This window comes from Brienomyrus brachyistius, chromosome 7 (assembly GCF_023856365.1).
Source record: "Brienomyrus brachyistius isolate T26 chromosome 7, BBRACH_0.4, whole genome shotgun sequence".
NCBI lineage: Eukaryota > Metazoa > Chordata > Actinopteri > Osteoglossiformes > Mormyridae > Brienomyrus > Brienomyrus brachyistius.
In genome coordinates this window covers 7606867-7630390 of record NC_064539.1, presented here as the reverse complement: position 1 = coordinate 7630390, position 23524 = coordinate 7606867, and the positions used below count along the sequence as shown (strand labels likewise).

At 47.1% G+C, this 23524-nt stretch overlaps 1 protein-coding gene across 1 annotated transcript in view; it reads left to right on the top strand.

Moving 5' to 3' along the window:
* nsmfa (NMDA receptor synaptonuclear signaling and neuronal migration factor a) overlaps positions 1 to 21994 on the top strand; it is a 29945-nt gene extending 7951 nt beyond the window's left edge. The window contains exons 2-15 of the mRNA XM_049020899.1: positions 1971 to 2032; positions 2265 to 2915; positions 3206 to 3281; positions 3819 to 3824; positions 12217 to 12269; positions 12598 to 12687; positions 13556 to 13683; positions 13921 to 14004; positions 14637 to 14670; positions 14801 to 14871; positions 15953 to 16032; positions 17703 to 17805; positions 20424 to 20499; positions 20788 to 21994. Coding sequence (XP_048876856.1) covers positions 1971 to 2032; positions 2265 to 2915; positions 3206 to 3281; positions 3819 to 3824; positions 12217 to 12269; positions 12598 to 12687; positions 13556 to 13683; positions 13921 to 14004; positions 14637 to 14670; positions 14801 to 14871; positions 15953 to 16032; positions 17703 to 17805; positions 20424 to 20499; positions 20788 to 20885 — 1612 coding nt within the window. The 3' untranslated portion in view covers positions 20886 to 21994. The remainder of the gene's footprint in view (positions 1 to 1970; positions 2033 to 2264; positions 2916 to 3205; positions 3282 to 3818; positions 3825 to 12216; positions 12270 to 12597; positions 12688 to 13555; positions 13684 to 13920; positions 14005 to 14636; positions 14671 to 14800; positions 14872 to 15952; positions 16033 to 17702; positions 17806 to 20423; positions 20500 to 20787) is intronic.
* The last annotated feature ends 1530 nt before the right edge of the window (positions 21995 to 23524 follow it).

Below are 23524 nucleotides of genomic sequence, written 5' to 3'. Positions count from 1 at the left end.
TTAAAATTCACTGGCACATCCAATCAGATTTGTGCGATTGGCACTGATCGGCGTAAATCACAGAGTGCACTGTGTGCTTGATCATAGCCCCCTCCCCGGGCGCTGAATTAGCTGCCCCCTGCTATGTTACATTGTCACATTTGGGTTAAATGCAGAGAACGCATGTCGTTGTTGTGCACTGTGTGCTGTGGTGTGTCAGCAAAGACAATTGATCACTAAATTCTAATTCTATACTTCATACAGGGTCGCGCTGGCATGGTAAAGATTGGGTCACGGTGCAAAAAAGGTTAACCACTGGTTTAAGGGAAGGGAAATCGTTAATTACTGTAAATATCGACAGCGGCCTCTCTGCTCCAGTGAAACCTTACACGTCAGAGTCGCACTGTTTGGCCCTCAACAGAGTTGTGTACTGCAGCTGGTGGGGATACAGTACTCAGCAGGTGTATTTATACTGTCAGTACAAGCTGGAACAGTGTCTGCACTATGGTATGGTGACAGTGTACAGGTTGTCAAGGGGCGCAGTGACATTTATCACGGTGATAAGTTCGTACTATGGCACTGGAAAGCAGGAATGATATGATGAAATGAGTTGATAGTGACAGTGATACAATGACACATTGACAGGGTGTGTCAGCTGTACAGCAGTTCAGAGAAAACACTGATACACAGAGGCTAAGCTGCTGCGTTATAGTATTATATGTAATAATAACACGATGATACTAATATTGATAATAATTATATAGTGTTACCACCAGCAGAGCAGTGATGCATATAACAATAATGAAGTGGTATAATATATGGAATATAGTGGAACACGGAACCATTAATTCAGTTATATCACTGCATGGCTAGTAACTTTATATTATGTATAATACTGTAACACTGCATGCAATGAAATACAGTGATGCAGTGCTACAGTATATGAAGTAAAATGGAACATTGATTCAGTGGTGCAGGTATATACAGCGATAGAATGATGCAGTGGACAGTTTATGGAATATAATGGAACACAGATCCAGTGGTGCAGTTATATATAGTGAAATAATAATATGGTAATGTTTCTGTCCACTGAAATATGCGCATCTTCAAAAATCCATTGTTTCAGTGCCATGAAAAAGTTTTTTTTTTCTTAAACCTCTTTACAAAATAAACCTACAATTACATAATGAAAAATCCTTAGCATCACAAATAAAAAACCAGTGTATACAGGCATCAGTGAATGGTTTAATGTTTTAAAGGGACTTAAGGTGATTGTTGTCAGTGAGGCAAACATGTCAGTGTCAGCAAGATATGAACTAATCTCACTATATATTCAGAAGTAACAATGCTGTTAGTTAGCTAGCTGTCTAGCTATCAATGTAAAGTTAAAATTAGCAACATAAAGCAATCCATACAAATGACCACAATGAACACAAATGTTAACTAGTCCAAAAATAAATACTAAATAGATGACTTCATAAAAATCTTTTCATTGGTCAGTTAAATGTCAAATGCTATCAGTAGACAGAGGAGAATGGGTGCAGGCCTATTCCTTCTATAGTAAAATGTCACAATCGTCAAAAGGTGGACATTCGCAGTTTTCACTGGACAGTGAGAATGTGGTATAATGAAACAATAGTCCAGTGGAAGGTGGAAGGTACATATGTGGAAGATGGCGCTGTAACTGTAGGAATAGAAATATACAATGATTTAGTAGTACAGTGCATATGGTATAATTGCACACTGTTTCCGTGATGCAGTGGTATGGTATATGTAATTTTATGGCACATTGATCCAGTTGTGCAGTGATATATAAAGATGCAGTGAGGTAGTGGTAACACATGCAATATAAATGCAATGAAGCAGTGGTACAGTACCTACCCCTGTAACATAACTGCATACTATTGAAGTGGTGCAGTGGAATGGTATATGTAAATGAATGGCACACTGATCCAGTGGTGCAGTGAGATTCTGTATTGTTCTCTTTGCAGAGCAGCTCGAGCCTTTGGAGAATACCTGTCTCAGACTCACCCTGAAACCAGCAGCGGATCAGGTCAGATCACCCTCCTGCACCCTCTACCCACTGCCTGCATCTGTCCACCCCCCCTCCCCCTGCCCACCCAGGCAGGCACATGCTGTCGTTCTCACTCTTGTATCACTCTCTTTGTCTCTCCTATGTTGCTCCATCTCGTCACGTTCCGCTGCCATTCTCATTCCCTGAAGAGCTTTGTTGGCACGCGTGGGCCCATTGACCTCACAAGATGGACGGCCTCTTTCCCTTGCAGATCACCTGCTGTCCGACGCCTTCACCGGCCAGGACTCTGACTCGACGGACACCAGCTGTCCCCACAACAACAACAACATCCTCCAGCCACGCCTGGGGCCCCCGTCTACCACACCTGGCCTGAGCAAGTCCCAGCCCAGCTTGCCCCTGCCAGTGCCTCCCTCCAAACGCCGCCTCTCACTGGAGCCTTGCTTCTCGGCCAAGGAGGAGCAGCAGAAGTGTGCAGAGTGTGCCCAGCAGCCGGCCTGTGTCTACACCATAACAGGGGAGGGGGGCATGTTGGGGCCCCGGGGCAGCAAAGAGAGCCTGGAGTTGGAGGTGCTCAAAGGGGCCCGGCAGCAACCTCAGCTGGGGCCGGCCTCTACCTTACAGGCGTCACCGCCCTCTCAACACCACCGTCACCATGGCAACCAGCAAGGGAGTACCACTGGCCACCACCAGGGCGGTGGTGGTGGGCACCACCACCACCATCACCATGGGCACCAGCCGGGCCAGCCCCTGCAGAGCTCTGTCAGTGCCCACAACATCCGTAGCTGGGGTGAGGGGAAAGGCGGCCCCCCAGAGGACTGTACTCTGGGCTGCGAGGCCTGCAGTGGGGCCTCCTCTCAAAGCCAGCGCTCCCTGGACCTGGAGGGCTCTTCCCGGGAAGCAGGCAAGCAACACCGGAGACTAGAGGGAACGGGAGGCATGGACCGGGTGGCCGGGGTGGAGAGAGGCGAGGGGGGCACAAAGTGGGAGGGAGGAAGTAAGGCCAGGGGGTGGTGATCAGGTCGTTAGTCATCGCTGCAGCCTTTCCGTATCCATTTCATGTGTCTGTGCCACCCGCCTACACTGCCACCCGCTGCCCCTAGTGAAGTCAATGGATTCCCCCATCTTGCCTGGTCACCAGTTTGTGTACCCCCCACCCCCCTGACTACTACTCTGTTCTCCCCCCTCCTCCAGCAGAGGATGGCGTCAGCAACTGGTTCCCGAAGGAGAACATGTTCAGCTTCCAGACGGCCACCACCACCATGCAGGCGTGAGTGCAGACCCGTCTGCCCCGGGATTACGTGCGTCAGGGCGGCCGGGATTCTGTGGGGTGGCAGTGGGCACTTAGAGACAGTGACTGTCACCCATTATCCCCGCCAGACTACGCGTTCCCATCTCTCCACCAAACACGCCAGCATGCATAGTCTCGGTGCCGGTAATCAGCACGCCATCTGTCGTGCGCTGTCTGCATCCATCCCGTCGTGTCTCTGTGTCTGGCTGCGTGGTGTTTCCCGGAGCCGCGTGTTCGCATGGTCGGATCACGCCTGCCCCTGCCATCTCCCTCCTCCTCCTTTCTCTCTGTCTGTCGAAGTAACCTCTCGCTTTTTTCCTGCCATCACATCCTCCTCCTCATCCTCGCCTCGTCTATGGGGTACGAATTAAAAAGACGAAGACAAAAAGCCCCAAATGTTCCGCGCTACCTCGCGCCACACCTCCTTATGAGTCGCAACAAGTGAACAGGTTCTTTATGCTGGCTGATTCCCGGTTCTTATCTCTCCCCCTCCACTGCTCTGCTGCGATGACACAGGATATCGTGAGTACCCCCCATCTTTGATGTTTCTATGTGGGGGGGGGTCATCCATATTCACCCTGTAAGATGTAGTGTATAGCTTTTCCCCTATACCCCTTCTCTATAACCCTCCTCCCTTCCCCTATAACCCTTAGTCCCAGATGGAAAGTTTGAAGCTCTATGGGAAGTTTCTTTTGAATACAGGTGTGTTTCAAGAGAACTGGGGAGCAATAAAGGATTTTAAACATTGTTCCCCCAGTTTGATGCCATATAGACTCCAGTGACAAGGTCCATTCTTCCTGCAGGGGTCCTGTCTGCTACAGGGTCCCCCCCCCCAGTTTTTTCCAGTGTACTAATTTACATCAGGCTTTGAGGAATGTAGTGTGGGGGCAATGATCTTTGTAATGTGACAAGGGTTGTTGACCAGAAGGTTGTAGGTTCAAATACCTTGGATAAAATGGGTGGTACTCAAACACAGCAGTTTTCAGCTATGCTAGGCAACTCTGATGCTCGAGTGCTGATATCCAGCAGGTTTTCTGTCCTACCTGATGAGATGTCCTATCTGCCTGAGGTGTGGCTCATCAGAGACCAGGTAGGATGGAAAACCTGCTGGATAGCAGCACTCCAAAATCTGGGTTGCCCACCCCTGAGCTATGCAATTTGCTTTCGATGAAAGTGATTCAGCAACAAGTCAATGGGGAATCTCTTATTTTAGCATCCTGTAGACAGCATTTGCTATCTTAAAGGGGAAATGCTCAGGCATTCAATTAATTTATCTCAATGCTCACAAGAGGTGACTAGTTCATGTCCAGAACGTAAAAATTCAGACCAAGATTTTGTTTCCACCAAGTATAAAGTCACAGGGTACTCGGTTGTTTAAAACAAAATCTTGATTCGGAGTTTTACTTTCTGGACCTGAACTTTCCACCTCATTGCTTATGTTTGCTGAGCCAAGAATGCTTGGTCTTGCGTCGCGTTCTTCATTCGTGAACTTAATTTTGAGCTTTTCATGATTTCCTGCTGGGTGGACAGACTCGATCAGGGAAAAATCGATTTTGATGACTTTCCTTTTTCCATTGGAAGAATTTCCCTTTAAGGAGCCCAGGGAGACTATGTGTGTGTAACAGATATGATCAGTATTTATCACAGCAGCCGCATTCGGTGTTCCGTTTATTAGTTTTTAATTTTTATGAGTCAGTCGCTTAGCCCAGTTCTGCCTGTATTTGGGTATCATTAAATTAACCAGCAGGGGGAAGACGGGAGGACTCAGCAGGGCTCCCCCACTGCCTCAGCTAATGTTCCGCGCAAACTAATAATCGTATCAGATCGCAGAAACGATCTATATCTGCAGCACCAATTCTGAGGAGACGGGTAGTGATACTAATGGCAATAGTGACACAGCCTCTGGAGGCAGAGTGGGCAAATATGTTTCCAGGAAGTATGGTAACCATGGTCACAAGAGATGCACGTGTGCAGCCGGAGAGGAATACATACTCAGCAAGCATGGAGACGTTATTCGGTGTGCTCTTACCTTGCATGTGTCTTTGTGTGTGTGTGTGAGTGCGTGTGTTCGTGATGGTCCAACCTGTGCTGTAGAACCAAGTGACTCCAGACCAAGCGAGTCCCGTCCACCTGTGTCCACCTGCCCGCCCCCCCCAAAACAAACCCTCCCTCAGCTCATATTGTGCCAGCTGCCCACCCCTCCCCCCCCCATACTAACCCCAGCCTGGTTTCTGAGGCCCCGATCAGTCCCCTGCTAGCCCGCTCCCCTCCCCCCATGGACTGCGTGTCCCCCTTAACGCTGTGCCGTCCCGGCAGGGCTTTCCGAGGTCTTGCCGAGCGAAAACGGCGGAAACGGGAGCTGGAGTCGGCGGCCATCATCCAGAGGTACCGTGTCTCAGCTGTCCTGTTGCTCCCGTGTCTCGGTCCACTCAGTGTCCCTAGCAGGGGTGGCACTCCTGGGTCCCCATAGGCTGAACGTCTGTCCCCTTGTGCGTCTGGACAGACTGCAGACAGCATCCGCCCTTGAGACGTTAACCCGCATCCCCGCCCCTCCCCTTATCTCCATGCTGGCTGACAGCTCTCTAATTAAGCTGTGACGGGCACCGTGACCCACTGCACCATCCTCTGGAAGAGCCACTTGTTCAGATGCCAATTAATTTGAATACTCTGATGACAAAGGAGGGCCGGATTTTAGGTGTGTGTGTGTATATGTGTGTGTGTGGGGGGGGGATTGTCACAGTTCTCTGGTTTAGCTCCTCCCCTGATACTTCCCTCTAAGACCAAGGGCAGACAAAAACCAGTTAATCCATCCTTATCCTCTTCCTAGTTATAAATGTTTGCTTATCCGTCTAATGTCCTGTAGAATAAGCTCGGTTTTGCTGTCTCCTCAGCCCTGCTGGGTTGCAGGCCCCCCCCCCCCGGGAGTCTGTTCCCATCGCCTCCCAGACCACCTGTAATGATTTCGTCTGGAATTCTCATTAAAATTGCATGCGCCCATAAAGGTGTTGAATATTTGGAATCGAAATGGAGTTTATGTATGAGCAAACAATGCAGGTGATGCAATCAGATGGAAGCTACTGGGCAGGGTGGCATCGAAAAGGACAATAACCTAATAGCAAGTTTGGTCCTGAAGTGTATTAGGCGCATAGACACCACTGGTCCTGTAGCATTATATAATTATTCATTTGATATTGTTGTTACTGTAACTGGATGTTCAGTGTTCTGGATGCTGGATTCAAGACTATGTCCTTCCTTTCCCAGTTTTCTGGCACAGTGAATTCAAAGTTCTCTTACTACGCCACCTGGTGGTCTGAGTGTGGCACCTGACACAGGGCTGCCGCTGTCCTTTGCCGTTTGCCAGCTTGCATCCATATTACCGGCTTGTTCCATCCTCCTCATTCCGATCACTCTGGTATCACATGACCATGACCTGCTTGTGCGTTCAGTTTAATCACTTGTGACACGACTCCTGAGCTCTATATGCAGGAGAGTGTCTGTTGTCATGTGACTCAGAGCTGCTTGGGGTGACATAGGGGGGACTGTGACACGTCGTGACCCACATCCTATAGGATTGTCAGCGAAGTGGGGTACCTAGGGAAATGGTGACGGTGGCTGGTGGCCACCAATAGGCCCATTACATTGTTCCCAGTGGGAAATTCAGCCTGCCTGCATCTTATGTAACCATGGTGACAGAAGTGATGCAGCCTGCAGAGCAGCAAACCTACAACAAGGGCCACCGTGGACGTAGGTCATGTGACCAATGGGGCATACTTAAGCGTTTTCTCAGCAGCGTCTGCTGTGATTGGCTGAATAAGTGTAGCATCATCAGGAGAGCTAGGATAGGCAGGATTAATCACAGTGGAAGATTAATAAGAATTATAATGATTTATTAAATTAATAAGAAGATATAGTAAATGTAGTATATATTGAGTGCTTCTGTGACAAGGGGGTTAAAAAGGACTTATAAGCAAGATGCAGCTGATGTGTGACGTCTCATGCAGTGCCTGGTGGGTGGGGTGGGGGGCACATCGAGACCGCCGTGATAATTGAATATTCCGGCGTGAGTCATGTGTGTGGCCAGGAATGCCTTGCACCCAATGGAAAGCGGCACCTGTGGGGTATGTTAGTCTCATTTATCGCTCCGCTGATTGCTCACAGGTGCGGACATGCAACCCCAGACCATATGATGCCACCCTCCTCCCGGGTCCTGTTTTGGCCCACCCCCATCCGTGGCACTTTAGATGGATGGCGTGGCGATGGCTGGAATGTATGACATTGGGTCATGGGGAAGATGGAGACGATGGCACCCTCTAGGGGTGTGAGAGTTGAACGGCTGGCCTTTGGCACAGCCAGAGCCTCCGTGCCACAGTTAAAAGCCGTTTTCCATCTTCAGTAGGCGAAGGGTACCCTCTCCAGCACTCATTTGCTTACATCCCTCTTTTCCTCACCTTCCCTTCCCGCCCACGCAGCGCTGGCACCTCATCTCCGTACCCGTAACGTTGCCGTGGTTATGGAATGCAAGGGTCTCCATCCAGCCACGTCTGCCCGCTCTGTGCGTTTGTTCTGCAGTTGATGTGCCATGAGAGAACATGACCTGCTTTTGCCAGCAGAGAGCATAGCACTGTGGGAAAAGATCTGACAGAACAGGTGAGGGAGAGTCTGAGGGGCTGGTGATGACGGCTCTGGTTCAGGGAGGTTCGCCAGTAGGATGCTGGTGGGATTATCCCCGAAAGTGAAGGAGATTGGGGTTATTCTGGGTAACAGATGCTCAAAGATTCTACGTAAACACAGATACAGGTCACCCTCGTGCTATATAATCACAGATTCAGTGCACACCTGTGCTATATAAACATGGATACAAGGAACATGTGGTATATAAACATAGATACAGAGTACATGTGCTGTATAAACACAGATACAAGGCCATGTAAACACAGATATAAGACACACAGATGCTATATAAACACAGATACAAGGCACGCAAATGTTATATAAATACAGATACAAGACACAGAGATAAATAAATACAGATACAAGACACAGAGATGTTACATAAATACAGATACAAGACACAGATGTTAAATAAATACAGATACAAGGCACAGGGATGTTACTGTATATAAACACAGATACAAGGCACAGGGATGTTACTGTATATAAACACAGATACAAGGCACAGGGATGTTAAATAAACACAGACACAAGGGACAGGGATGTTATATAAATACAGATACAAGGCACAGGGATGTTATATAAATACAGATACAAGGCACAGGGATGTTATATAAATACAGATACAAGGCACAGGGATGTTAAATAAATACAGATACAAGGCACAGGGATGTTAAATAAATACAGATACAAGGCACAGGGATGTTACAGTATATAAACACAGATACAAGGTACAGGGATGTTATATAAATACAGATACAAGGCACAGGGATGTTATATAAATACAGATACAAGGCACAGGGATGTTATATAAACACAGATACAAGGCACAGGGATGTTAAACAGAGATACAAGGCACAGGGATGTTAAACAGAGATACAAGGCACAGGGATGTTAAATAAACACAGATACAAGCCAAAGGGATGTTATATAAATACAGATACAAGGCACAGGGATGTTACAGTATATAAACACAGATACAAGGCCCAGGGATGTTACTGTATATAAACACAGATACAAGGCACAGGGATGTTACTGTATATAAACACAGATACAAGGCACAGAGATGTTATATAAACACAGATACAAGGCACAGGGATGTTATATAAACACAGATACAAGGCACAGGGATGTTATATAAACACAGATACAAGGCGCAGGGATGTTATATAAATACAGATACAAGGCGCAGGGATGTTATATAAATACAGATACAAAACGCAGGGATGTTATATAAATACAGATACAAGGCACAGGGATGTTATATAAATACAGATACAAGGCACAGGGATGTTATATAAACAGAGATACAAGGCACAGGGATGTTATATAAACAGAGATACAAGGCACAGGGATGTTATATACTGTAAATACAGATACAAGGCACAGGGATGTTAAATAAACACAGATACAAGCCAAAGGGATGTTATATAAATACAGATACAAGGCACAGGGATGTTACAGTATATAAACACAGATACAAGGCACAGGGATGTTACTGTATATAAACACAGATACAAGGCACAGGGATGTTACTGTATATAAACACAGATACAAGGCACAGGGATGTTATATAAACACAGATACAAAACACAGGGATGTTATATAAATACAGATACAAGGCACAGGGATGTTATATAAATACAGATACAAGGCACAGGGATGTTATATAAATACAGATACAAGGCACAGGGATGTTATATAAACAGAGATACAAGGCACAGGGATGTTATATAAACACAGATACAAGGCACAGGGATGTTATATAAACACAGATACAAGGCATAGGGATGTTATATACTGTAAATACAGATACAAGGCACAGGGATGTTAAATAAACACAGATACAAGCCAAAGGGATGTTATATAAATACAGATACAAGGCACAGGGATGTTACTGTATATAAACACAGATACAAGGCACAGGGATGTTACTGTATATAAACACAGATACAAGGCACAGGGATGTTACTGTATATAAACACAGATACAAGGCACAGGGATGTTACTGTATATAAACACAGATACAAGGCACAGGGATGTTAAATAAACACAGACACAAGGCACAGGGATGTTATATAAATACAGATACAAAGCACAGGGATGTTATATAAATACAGATACAAAGCACAGGGATGTTATATAAATACAGATACAAGGCACAGGGATGTTATATAAATACAGATACAAGGCACAGGGATGTTATATAAATACAGATACAAGGCACACATGCTATATAAACACAGATATAGGGCATGGGGACGCTGTATAAACACAGATTCAATGCTCCTGCAAGCTACATATTATACATATAATATTAAATGCTGTGTGCTCAGAAATTCTATACCGACACAGATTATGTGGGTGCACAGATACTAGGCGGGCCCATGCGCTCTCAGTTGGGGATGCCATTGTGTGCAGTCACCATCTGATTTACGCTGGCAGATGCTATGTACTCACAGACGCTGTAATACTACAGATGCCACGGGGCGCTATGTGCTCCCAGACGCTATTAAACAAACTGATATAGGTCACACAAGGTACCATTAGGTTCTAATACCTTCTGCAACATTGGTCTAGGTGCCCGATCACAATTTGGCACGAGGAGTGGGGATCGGCATGGATTGAGGTCTTTTGACTTCTTATGAATGTTTGTACTTGTGTGATGGCTGCAGGACATTGGTAGCCCAGAAATGAGCTTGTACCTGATCTGCTGTGAAATAGTAGGAATAGCTACATGTTTAACTCTGACTTGGTTAGATGTTGTCATCCTGGTGGAGCTCAGAGACTCACTCCTGGTTTCCACAGACGTCTAGCATGAGGCTTCTCCGTTTCGTCCCCAAAATGTGTCTTTGATGTAGTGACTTATCTCCCTCTTGCCAGGTGCCAAGGTCTTACAGGAGAAAGAGGTGGGGGGGGGGGGGGGAGGGTTGTTGAGTGGTAGAAGCTGTAACCACATGTTGGCTGGATGAGGTGTACAGGCTTGGATTAATGAGAAAATCCACGAATGGGACCCCTTAGTATAAATGATTGACATTCATTTGTCAAATGGCTTATTGCTACAGCTGATATGGCAGAAGTACCCCCCAAATATGTATAGGTAATTTTGGTAACACTTTACTTAAGGCCATGTTTTCAGTAATTTATAAACACATTTATAACAAATAACAATGCAGAATGATTATTAATTAATCATTCATAAAGCATTATATTCATGGCTATAAATATTTATCAAAAGGCAAAACACATTATAGCCACGTGTATTATGCATAATGGAAAGTTTATGAAGCTCTCATCTATAATGCACTATAGATACCTTCATAATGCATTATAACGGTCGGTATAAGCATTAAGGCCTTGTACTGGATTATAAAGGTATCTCTAAGTAGATAAGTTTCATAAGGCAATGTTTAAATGTGTTTAAATGCCATTTTTTATAAATAGTTAAAACCATGTTTATAATGTTTTATGAATGAATTATAAGGCATTACGAGTAGGAATGTGTTTATAAATTAGTAAAAACATGGCTGAGTTACCGTCATTTTTTTTTAATTCTGTTGGTCTCTAGGGCTCGAACCTTCAGCCTTTTGGTCACAACTGCAGTGCAACCTCCTTAGTCTTTTTACACTGACCAGTAGGGGGCATTAGTGTATCTGCAGATGCTCCCTGTCATACACCAGCAGCCCAAACCATCACTCAAGAATAGCACTGGTACAGGTATCTCTAGTGTAGTTTGGGTCTGGACCCCGTTAGACCCAGTGATGCAGGCATTCAGCTTCTGTCTGTCTTCCAATCTAGAACTACCATGTGGGAGTTGTACTCAAGGTTAATTAAGAGCTGGGTTTAAATGGAGTGTAACCACGGATCTAGGTCTCCATTATACCCCTGCCCTGAGGAGACACTCAGCTGTGTAACTGTACAGCTTCAAACTCTTCGACAACGCGATGGGCTTGGAAATAGGATTCATTTGATCAGTTCATATTTGAAGGTCCCTTCAGATGCTAATCATTCATGTCTTTTTCCCTTCTTCACGTTTCACCTCTCTGACTTTGGTCCCCTCCATCTGTCCATCTTCCTACCTCCTCCTCTTCCTCCCTCCTCATTTGCTGGCTCCTCTCTGCTTGTCCTGCTCCTCCTCCTCCACCGCCTTTTCTCATATCTTCTTCTAACCTCTTCCACTTTCTGCCCATTTCCCCCGGTCTACTCCTCGTGCTCTCCCCCCCCCCGCACCCGCACTTCGCAGAAACTTCCGGAAGCACCTCCGGATGGTGGGCAGCAGGAGGATGAAGGCGCAGAGTGAGTCAGTGGGTCACCCGCTCTTGGTCACCCGCTCCCCCATCACAGAACCATCAGCCCAATCCACCTGTGCGTGTGCCAGTGAGCGTGTTGAGTGTGTGTACATGTGTGTGTCACATGGAGCCCTGTTCAGGCGGGAGGTCACTGCAGGTACGTGGACTCAGGTTCTTTTCCCTGGAGGTCTTAAGGTGATCAGGAGGCAGCTGCAGAGATGTCCATCATGGCAGAAGGTGTGAGATGTGCTGTGTGTGATGAGTGTGGGTATACATGCGGTTGGTCGGAAGGGAATGTATGTGTGATGGTATCTAACCCCCCCCCACCCCGCTAGCGTTCGCTGATCGCAGACCGAAGAGTTTCAGCCGCTCCTGGAGTGACCCCACCCCGGTCAAGCCTGACCCTCCACACGACTCCAAAGACAGTGAGTCCTCTCACACACACACACACACACACACACACACACACACACACACACACACACACACACACACACACACACACACACACACACACACACACACACACACACACACACACACACACACACACGTTACAGACCTGCAGCTCACATGCCATCAGAGATGTGTTTGTACACCAACCTGGAGTCGCACTAACACACATTCACACACAGTGCCTCACAGTCGGAGGTGAGACATCAAAACGCATCTGAGGGTCCGACTGCAGACAGACCCGCAAATAGCTACTGGCAGCTACATGGTACATTGCGTCGCCAGAGCAGCCAGAAAGTTAAACGTGGTGCATAAAGGAGCATGCGTCCCTGTCCAGTGAGAGCACAGTGTCTGTCTCCGGCCACACCGTGGAAGAACACGCACACCGACTCGCTGTCCGCCAGCCTCGTACCTCTGGCTCAGTACCTCTGTCCCTTCATGGTCCTGCTTCTGTCTCCTGACCCCCTGATGCTTTCTCCATCTTTGTGAGTATCTGTCTCTCCTTGTGTGTGTGTATGTGTGTGTGTGCGTTTGGGGCGGGGGGGGGGGGGGGGGGTGATGTGTGGTCACGTTGCTCATCAACATGCTTCATTTTTATAGAATTGTCCCTGTATGTCCTTCGGCTGGGTCCCAGTTGTTTTGAATGGATTTGCTGTACATCAGTGTTTCTGCTTCTCTAGCAGTGATAAGGTTGTTTTTTTTTTGTGAATTTTGAGTAGGAGGGAACCAAAAATACACAAAAAAATGCTCTCATTTCCTCTCCCCCATACCTCCCTTCACAATTTCTCTAGACCCACTGACTAACATCCATCTGTCTCCCTACTGCCCCCTATCTGGCAGGTGGAGAACTGCAGGCCCCCTGTGGGATGCTGGAAGAAGGGGTTTGCAATGACCTGGATTGGGACGAAGAGCGTGAATTGGAGCGAGTGGCCTGTGAGGGTGATGACTTCATTCCTCCCAAAATAATGGTGAGCGGCCTTTCAGGTTGCCAAGATACGCTTATGTACAGGGTCACCCAGTCCCTGGAGCACTTAGGGCTTAAGGGCCTGATCCTGTGACCTTCCCATCATAGACACACTCTTGAGCAATCACAGACTACCAGATCTGCAGATGGTGCCTTGCTGGTCAGGGATTCAAACCAGCAATCTTTCAATTACAAGTGCGCTTCCCTAACCATTAAGCCACCACTGCTGGTTCTCTTTCAGCTGATCTCCTCCAAGGTGCCCAAGGCCGAATATGTGCCCACAATCATACGCCGGGACGATCCCTCCATCATCCCCATCCTATACGTAAGACTCTCAGGCATTAATGCTTGTTGTCCTATTTACTCTCTTTCATTTGTGCAATGGTCACTAAATGCAGAACCAACCTCAGGGATGAGAACCCGAGTGCTGCCATGTGGTGGCTGATACCCCAGCATCACACCAGTCCAAATAGACCGGTGTGAGTTTTTTCCCCAGTGGCTGAAGTGCCAATCCTGCCACCAACCCCCAAATATCCCTGTAAGTTGGAGGACCTCCTTATAGGGCTGGATGTAGATATATACGTCCTGGGATAAAGCAATGGCAGGTTAAGGGCCTTGCTCAAGGGCCCAATGAAGTAGAATTACTCTGGGCATTCACGGGATTTGAACCAGCAACCTTCCAGTTGCTGGCACAGATCCCTAGCCTCAGAGCCTCCACTCCACCCAGTTTGCTGGAAGGAACTCTAAAAATGCATAATTACCATATTGGGAAGTACAGGTATAGGAACACACCTCTCTAGGCGCTGAACACTGAGCAGCACTACCCTAGGATGGCCACACGGATCACTGTTTGGCGTTGCTGCCTCAGCTCGTATTTGTTCATTGCTCAGGGGTAATGAAGGTCCTTGATGTTATATATTAACGTTCCTTCCTCCCCGTTCTGTCTTCGCCACATAGGATCATGAACACGCCACGTTTGACGACATCCTGGGTAGGTAACACGAAGCCTTCCTGCTTCTCTCCATGTGCTGGGGGGGCGAGGGGTACATGTCCTGGGATGGAAACGACTCATGTCACTTGCTTAATGAGGACCCCCCCATGCCTTCCTTCCGCCCCTGCAGAGGAGATCGATAAGAAGCTCACGGCCTACCGGAGGGGCTGCAAGATCTGGAGAATGCTTCTCTTCTGTCAGGTGCTCGGAAGTGCTGAAGGACAGAGCCGCTCAATCCTACAGGCGACACAGGCGGCCGCCTAGGGCGCCACTGTCTGAGGGGGGGGCGCTGACTCAGCAGTGAAACTGGGTGGTGAAGTTTGCCGGGGAGGGGAGAGACTGATGCTGAAATTTTCCTAGGCCTCCACATGGACTTGGACTGGTGAAGGACGAGTGAAATGTATGAAAAGAAATGGAAATGTGGTCTGAATCCAGGGCTATGTGACACCCGTCTGTCTGAGAAGCAGTTCATCAGCTGGAGGGTTGTGTGTGTGTGTGTGTGTGTGTGTGTGTGTGTGTGTGTGTGTGTGTGTGTGTGTGTGTGTGTGTGTGTGTGTGTGTGTGTGTGTGTGTGTGTGTGTGTGTGTGTGTGTGTGGCCATGTACATATTACACTGTGGGAAGCAAATGTCCCCACAATGTGATAAAAACTTGCTATTTTGACGTTGTGGAGACCATTTTTTCGGTCCCCATAAAGGGAAACTTAATTTTATAAATATCTGTGACTGCAATCAAAAAACTAAAAATGCCAGAAGTTCTATTTTGTTTGGTTACTTATGATTACGGTTAGGGCTGTTAGGGGTTAAGGTGAATGGATGGTCCCCATGAACATATGAATGCAAATGTTTGTGTGAGTGTGTGTGTGCGTGGGTGTGTCTGTGTGTGTGTGTGTGTGTGTGTGAGCAGGTATACCTATCCTTATGGGGACACAATGTCCCCATAACGTGATAAATATCAGTTTTTTTTCCCTTATGGAGACCGGTTTCCTGGTCTCTATTTTATAAAAATCAGTGACTGCTATGAAAAAACTAAAAATGCAAAAACTCTTGTATTTTACTTGGTTACTTATGGTTATGGTTAGGGCAGGGTGGGGGTTAAGGTTGTAATTAGCATTTTTCCCATAGAAGTGAATGAGCGGGCCCCATAAGGATAGGTATACCCTACACGTGCGAGTGTGTGTGTGTGTGTGTGCGAGTGTGTGTGTTCGAGTGTGTGTGTGTGCACCTGTGTGCTCCACCTCTGTACTTTGCTGCTGTGTGGCTTGACGCTCCTCTCTCCCTCAGGGAGGCCCTGGACACCTGTACCTGCTGAAGAACAAGGTGGCTACCTTCGCCAAGGTGGAGAAGGAGGAGGACATGAGCCAGTGAGTGAGCCAGCACCAGCCACCCCCCCCCAGCCGCTGCCTCCTGCCCAGTCCTCAGACACCAGACACAACTATGGGGGAGAACAGGTCTTCTCTGCATTCAGTCTGAACGTCGTTTGATTTTACAGACAGACATTAAGGCATAAATAATGCATACGGGGATTTGGGCCAGTGGCTGTAAAAATCTAGCAAAACCGCGACAGATTGTGTACGTAGGAGAGACTCAGTGATGGATTATTAGGGCAAGAGCATTTTGGGATCTAAACATATATAATAGGTAAGGAGAGCTGTCTGCTTTAGGGCGTGAGCACACAGTCTTGCCAAAAATACGCTCAGATGACTAACAGAGTGACTCCCACCCATTCTCTCTCTCTCTCTCTCTCTCTCTCTCTCTCTCTAACTCTCTCTCTCACACTCCTTCATCCTGCTTAGAGGAAATAATTTGGATTCCCCGCCGAGGCAAGATAGCATGTTGTTTGATGCGTTTTTACCATGTTTTGCGGTCGTCGTCCTCTGCTCGCTTGTTTGGGGATTTCTGTTGCGTAGATGTTTGTGGGGGCGCGGGCGGGCAGGGGGGCATTGTCAGCGTAAACATATATGCATTAAGGAATTAATATGTATTAAAAATCAAGGCAGAATCAAGGCAGGAAATGTGCCTGTTTAAGTTTTTTCTGCTGATTAGGTTCCTCAGGATTTGTAGCTGTTTTCAGTCCAGCTGCAAAATTATTTAAATAATTTGTGCCCCTGTTGTGTTTAAGGGTTGAGCTTCATGTCTATTGTCACATATCTTAGTACTTATGCTGTTGCCTTAACCCTGGGTGATTAACCCAGCTCATTTACAGAGTGGGGAGAGTAAATGCCGCTGCTTTCTCGAATGCGGAGACCTATTTCGGGACCCATGTTTTTACCACTGTCAGGAGCAGTAGGGAGTCAGCATGGAAATTGCAAATTAAACTAGCTGGTGGGCAGAACCTACCATCTATTGAAACACAGGGGAGGATAACTTTGGAGAGATGGGACAGAGCCTACCATTACAGAAACGAGGGGGAGGATAACTTTGGAGAGATGGGACGGAGCCTACCATTACAGAAACAAGGGGGAGGATAACTTTGGAGAGATGGGACGGAGCCTACCATTACAGAAACAAGGGGGAGGATAACTTTGGAGAGATGGGACGGAGCCTACCATTACAGAAACGAGGGGGGGGATAACTTTGGAGAGATGGGACGGAGCCTACCATTACAGAAACGAGGGGGAGGATGACATGGGCCACAGTTTACCATCCACAGTTATGGAGGCAGGCGGGGTCATCGGTGCATTATGAGGAGTGGAATTGCACCGCCAGTCGTGTCTCTACAGCCCATTAAAGCACCAGAAACGCGCTAATGAAATTGCGTCGGAGTGGGGGATGTTGCCGCTGGACGGTGTTCATCATGCTTTCTCATCCCGACACATGAGCACGTTGATGGTTTATGGCAGTGTTTCCCAACCTGATCCCTGGGACCCACAAACAGTCCACGTCTTCGTGGTAAAACGTGCACTGTCTGATAGGGAGCTGGGAGGGAGCAAAAACCAGGACCGGCTGTGGGTCCCCGAGGACCGGATTGGGAATCACTGCTTTTTGCGATGAGCAGGTGGCCGACAGTAATGGGGCTGACTTTACTCACCAGGTTCTGGAAGAGACTCAGCCGGTTCATGAGCAAGCTGAACCCCGAGCCCAACCTCATCCACATCATGGGATGCTACGTCCTGGGGAACCCCAACGGAGAGAAGGTAGCACGGTTCTCACCTTCTGCTCAGTTCCTGCCATGTGTGACTGCAAGCATGTGAGGACAGAGTGATAACTAAGCCTATAATCATATACATTCATGATAACAGCAAACAATGTAATTAATTCCCAGTGCCATTCCATTGTATAATCCAGAAATAGACCCCAAACTTTCTGAATTGTCCTGAGATGGGTTGGCACCCCATCCTGGGTTATTCCCTGTCTTGCATCCATAGCTTCTGGGACAGGCTCTGGACCCTGCACAGGAAAAGCAGGTATAGAAAATGGATGGATGGATTTTGTCCTGCATACAGGTCCACCACATGGACTTGTCCCCATTTCAGCTGCCATCTCTGCCCTGTTCAAACAGACTGAACATCGTCCAGATACATTCACAGACATGCATAGACATACGCACAACCTGTATACCGTACTGTGCAGAAGTCTTAGACAGTCAAAGAAAATGATGTTCAAATGAAAAGTCACCCCTAGTATTTATAGCAACCATCCAATACATCCATGTATTTTCTGACCACTAGCACACCTCATATGGCTAATCAATACCTCATTGACATTTTTAACTAATTAATCAAATAAATGATCCAGTGGTGGAATTGAACAAATACTTGGAACGGCTGAGGTGCCCCCGAGGAGAGGTTTGGGAACTGAAGCGGTGTTCATCCAGCCGTCCAATAAGGTATCAGTAACTTTCTGGAGCAAAGAAGAAATTCTTGTAGGTTTTTATTGTGTTACTCTTAATTTGCATATGTTCTAATGTTAAACTGTTGTTTTTTTTTCTGAGCAAACATGTACCTACGCCCCAGATAAACAGCATTAAACATCTTCTTTGACTCTCTAGGATTATTGCACAGTATTGTTTAAGCAAACACACACAAGCTGACACAAACAGGCAACTCTTATAAGCGCATATACATGTATACACACACATTAATACTCGCAGGGACTGTCCTGCTCATACTAGGGAGCATGGAGGCCTGTGTCCTGCACTGACCCCCCCCCCCCCCCCCCCCCATCCTGACTCTCTTCCCTCCCCATCCTCGTTATTCTGCTATTTATAGGGCCTGTCTCCCCATAAGCCCTGCGGCTCAGCTGAGTGCTGTCTTTGCAAGCGTAACAGTGCACAGTCATGCAGCCCCCCCACCCACACCTTGGCGCAACATTATTAGTGCTGTGGTCCCCCCCCCCCAATTGAGGCTCTCTCTCCTCGATTCATTTTAACCTCCCTGCTCTGTAAGAGATATCTGCCACTTTGTGACGCCACTATATTAATTAGATGTTTCCTACATTTCCTACATTTCCCCCCCCCCCGACTCCTGAATGCCCCAAACAGCCATACAAAAGCCTCAGGATCTAAGTCGTTTCCCTAGCTGATAATTACAGCACCTGACTTCTGCATGTGAGACAGGATTCAGTGTAAAGCTGTGATCTTAATCCCTGTGGAGGGTTGCCTTTCTGTGTAATGACCAAAGGTGGTAGTGACTACGGAGCTCCTGACGCACTACCAGGACCAACGAAATAGTACCGTAGGTGCTGTCAAGCACCCTGACAGAACAAAGAATCAGAAACTTTATAGTCATTATACAAAAGTATAACGAAAATGTGTGCAGTCCCTTGCAGTGCAAAAATAATAGAATATTAAAAGCAATAAAAAAAAATAATTTTCTTATGTACAAAAATAATATATAACACAGCGGGTTATTGCACATTGTAAGTTTAAGTATTGCACAGATTTAACTCGGTAAGGTATTGCACAGGTTTGTGGAAGAGAGCATACCCTTCATTTATTATTGCAAAGAGTCTAGTAACCACATCTTCCTTTAGAGCTGTTGCTGTTGCGTACTGTTTAAAATCCTGGCTGCATTGCTCTCCTTCTGCCTGGGTCTCTGGGGCAGATTCTAGCTCACAGTGACTGCAGTTGGATCAGTCATTTCCCGATTAACTGTCAAACGCTAGAAGAAAACATCTAATCTCTGGCACGGGCTGTCCCACTGATGAGTGGAACTGCTGTACAGAATATCCCAGAACCTCACTAAACCAATTTAACCAGTTACCAGACTCTGGTAAACCAGGATTAACAGCCAAAATATGAAATACATAGAGAAGACACACTTACAAAGTGAGAGTATGTGGAAAGCACTGTAGAGTGCGGTCATTCTGCCCTTTTCTCAGCCCTGCAAGGAGCTGTGGGTGATTGTTGCGAAAATGAAGAGCCATAACTGAACAATTATACGCACGGTGACCTTAATCATCAAGCTGACAACAGGATAAATATGCAAAAGGGAGACAGTTATATAAAGGCCTACCTGAATGTAGGTCCCGCATCATTTAACGGTGGTAAAAGGCACATAAATTAGAGGTTCATTTCAGCTCACATGGGCGGTCGGCACACTACGGTCTGACAACAAGGCGTCGTCCTGCTCGCCATCGCAGCCGCCCGCTCTGCTGAAGCGTGCCGTTTATTTACAGCCCATCCACTGGGCCTGTCATCATCATGGGGAGAACCACCCCAGCCTGTAAACTGAGACTGGGGGGGGCAGGGCGGGGTCGTTCAGGGCCGCGGCGTGATTAATCAACCAACGTTAACCTCATCGTTTTCCTACAGCTCTTCCAGAAGCTCAAGAACCTGATGAGGCCGTACTCCGTGGACTTCGAGTCTCCCCTGGAGCTGTCTGCTCAGGGTATGCACGCGCATGGAACACACCCTGTGGCATGCACACGCATCCATGCACGCTCACAAAATGCTCGTACACACCCAAGCATGCAGGTGCACGTAAACACACAACGGCACTCTCACACACCCAGCATAGCCTCCAGTTAGAAGCCGTATCTGTTCCGTTCGTTGAGGAAACGATCAAATCGCTCCATGCCTGGAAGTCCAAGTCGTGCTGGTTACCTCCACTAGTGGGACTGGGAGACGTAGCAGTCTGTACCTGCATCCCTGTTTTTCTTCTCAATCCTCACCCCAGGCAAAGAGATGATCGAGATGTACTTCGACTTCCGTCTCTTCCGCCTGTGGAAAACTCGGCAGCACTCCAAGCTCCTCGATTACGACGACCTTTTGTGACCCCGCCCCAACTACCCACCCCCCCTCACCCGCCTCCGCCCCTCCCTTCCCCACCTGCCCCTGGACTCATCGCCGCCCTCTTAGACAAAAACAACTTAAGACTATTTCAGCCTGGTTTGTGGATGATCTGATGGGTGTCTTCGAAGGGACAGGTGAGAAACTGAAGAAGAAGTGGACAGTGGTGGTGGGGGGCGGGGGGGGGATGGGTGCTGAGTGGATGTGGACCAGGAACATTTTGATCCCATAATTCTCCACCCCCCCCACCCCGGTAAGCAATTTCAAGCACTCAATGCCAGCTCCTATACCCCCACAACACAGGATGGTTGAGGGGGGGAGGATGGGAGTGCATGCTGGAGGCAGAAAGAACTGTAGATGCGGCCGAAGGGACTGGGATTGGGGAGGAGATAAGATATTGTTTGTTCGCGTCTGCCAGGGGTTTAAAGGCCATTTAAAATTCAGGTGTCAAAACAAGTACATTAATATGGACTTTGCTTCTTTCTTTGTATGTTACAAACAAAGGAGATGTCAACAGAAACACATGTGTGTATATATGTAAAAATACATAACATGAGCATATAGCATATCTATAGAAATACTGTGTACATGACACACATTTATTTTTATCTTTACGTCATGGTGGGTCTTAATATTTTTTTACAACTCAGGTTTTAGTCATTAACCTCTCTTTCCCTGTTTGGTCTCCTACCCAGGAAAATCTCACCCTTGCTATTAAGTAGTATGAATGTCAAAAATAAAAACTATTTCCCAGTATGAAGACTGGCCAGGAGCTGGGGAGGGGAGGCATTTGTGGGGTGGGTCACCAGAAGCGTGACTGTGTCCGTGTGTTACCGCTTCTTTATGCTACGTAATGTGATACCGCGCTTAGCCTAGCCTAGCTGCTGGAGCAAGTTTCCATTACTTCAGCATCCCACGGGACCCATTGGCCCATTGTGCAGAGGTGCATTTTGGGATGCTTTTTGCTGGCCTTTGGTTTCCACCCTCTTCTCATTGGTTTTCATGCAGCGTCATCTATTCCTGACTGGGTACTGAATTTGTGCTCCTGTAGCCCACATTGGACTGCAACTCCCCCCCCCACCCCCACCACGATGGGTCCTGCCTACCCCCATCCCTGACTGTGCTACCTTTCTTATCAGCTCCCCAGATTTCCCATATTTCCCATGTAGATTTTTCTACATGGTGCAACATACTGTCTTTTTAGTACAGTCAACATAATGCTACCGTCATCAGCGTCCATGTGTCTGAAGTCCACAGAACAATCTGTAAACGAATTGCAGCCATTAGTACAATTAACGTGGCCCAGAGCCCTCCACGGCGTTTTTGAAAAGGGCCGAAAATGGGCTGCGCGTCTTTCCGACGCACAGAGAGGAACTACGCAGATCATGCTTGTGCCTTAACTCCAAGCGGGTACCATTCTCTTGGCAGTTGTGTGGTTAACTGGAACATGCTGGACTCTCTCTCTCTCTCTCTCACACACACAGATGCAAACGCTCAAATATTTAAGGACGCACACATGACTGACTCTCCAAAATCTCCCGACTAGCAATACGACAGATGGGACAGCAGCAAATAAGATACATAAATAAAAATCCTTCTCCATCGTTTTTGTAAGTAGGTGCATATGGGACTATTATTGTAGCTAAATTATTTGAAAATGTGTATGACAAGTTGTGTGACTGTAACTCAATCCGGGTGTGCGTAATCAGATTTGTAAATGTGTAAAAGAATTCGTATATGCGTACTGAGATTACAGGAATCTGTAAATCTGCATTCATAATTCATGTGCGTAATGATTCGAAATCCTGTAAAAGAATCTCTAAATGCGTAATGAGATTTGAAAGTGTACTGAGATTTGTACGTGTGTAGACAAATCTGTAAGTGCGTGCATAGATCTCTCGATGCGTAAACAAATCTGTAAACCCGTACAAAGCTATTAATGGCTAAGTCGTGTTTTGCTCCAAGAGCTGGAAATACAGACAAGTCATAAGTTGCAACTCAGGCGGACCTCTCAGTTGGCTCTCCTTACACTTGATGACGTCCCACACTCAAAAGCTTGCCATTGGGACAGCGCTAAACCCTGAGCCCTGAAAACCTCCACACACAGACAAATCTCCACAGGCAGATCTGCAAATGCGGCAGAAGTGTAGCGAAAAATGACACAACTCTCCATACACATTTGTAAGTAATTTTGCTACCCCAGAGGTGCAGTGGGATTTTTCGTCCAGACCGTGAATCGGAGCTTGGTGGAATCTAACGCTGCATGGATATTTTTATGAAATTACAGAGCTTTGTCAGGGGTACGGCTCTGATTTTCTTGGTTTTAACATTATCTATAAGAGCACAGACCCTGACGGAAGGAAACAGAGGTGACTAATTCTGATGCATGTGCTGCCTTTTTCCACGGCCTGTGTTTGTGACTGTTTGGATACCTAAAAAGGTGAAAGCCATCCGCTTCTGCGTGTTCAGCAAGCGTCCTCACTGACTGCCGATTGGCTCTCGGGGTTTGCTGTGAGGGAGTTGTTTTCAATACGTTTACATGTCAGTTGTCGGGTGCTGGCGGCTACAGGAGAGCGTCTTATGACCTGGCGTCTTTGCTGGTGTCAGTCTGCATCATGTTCTTT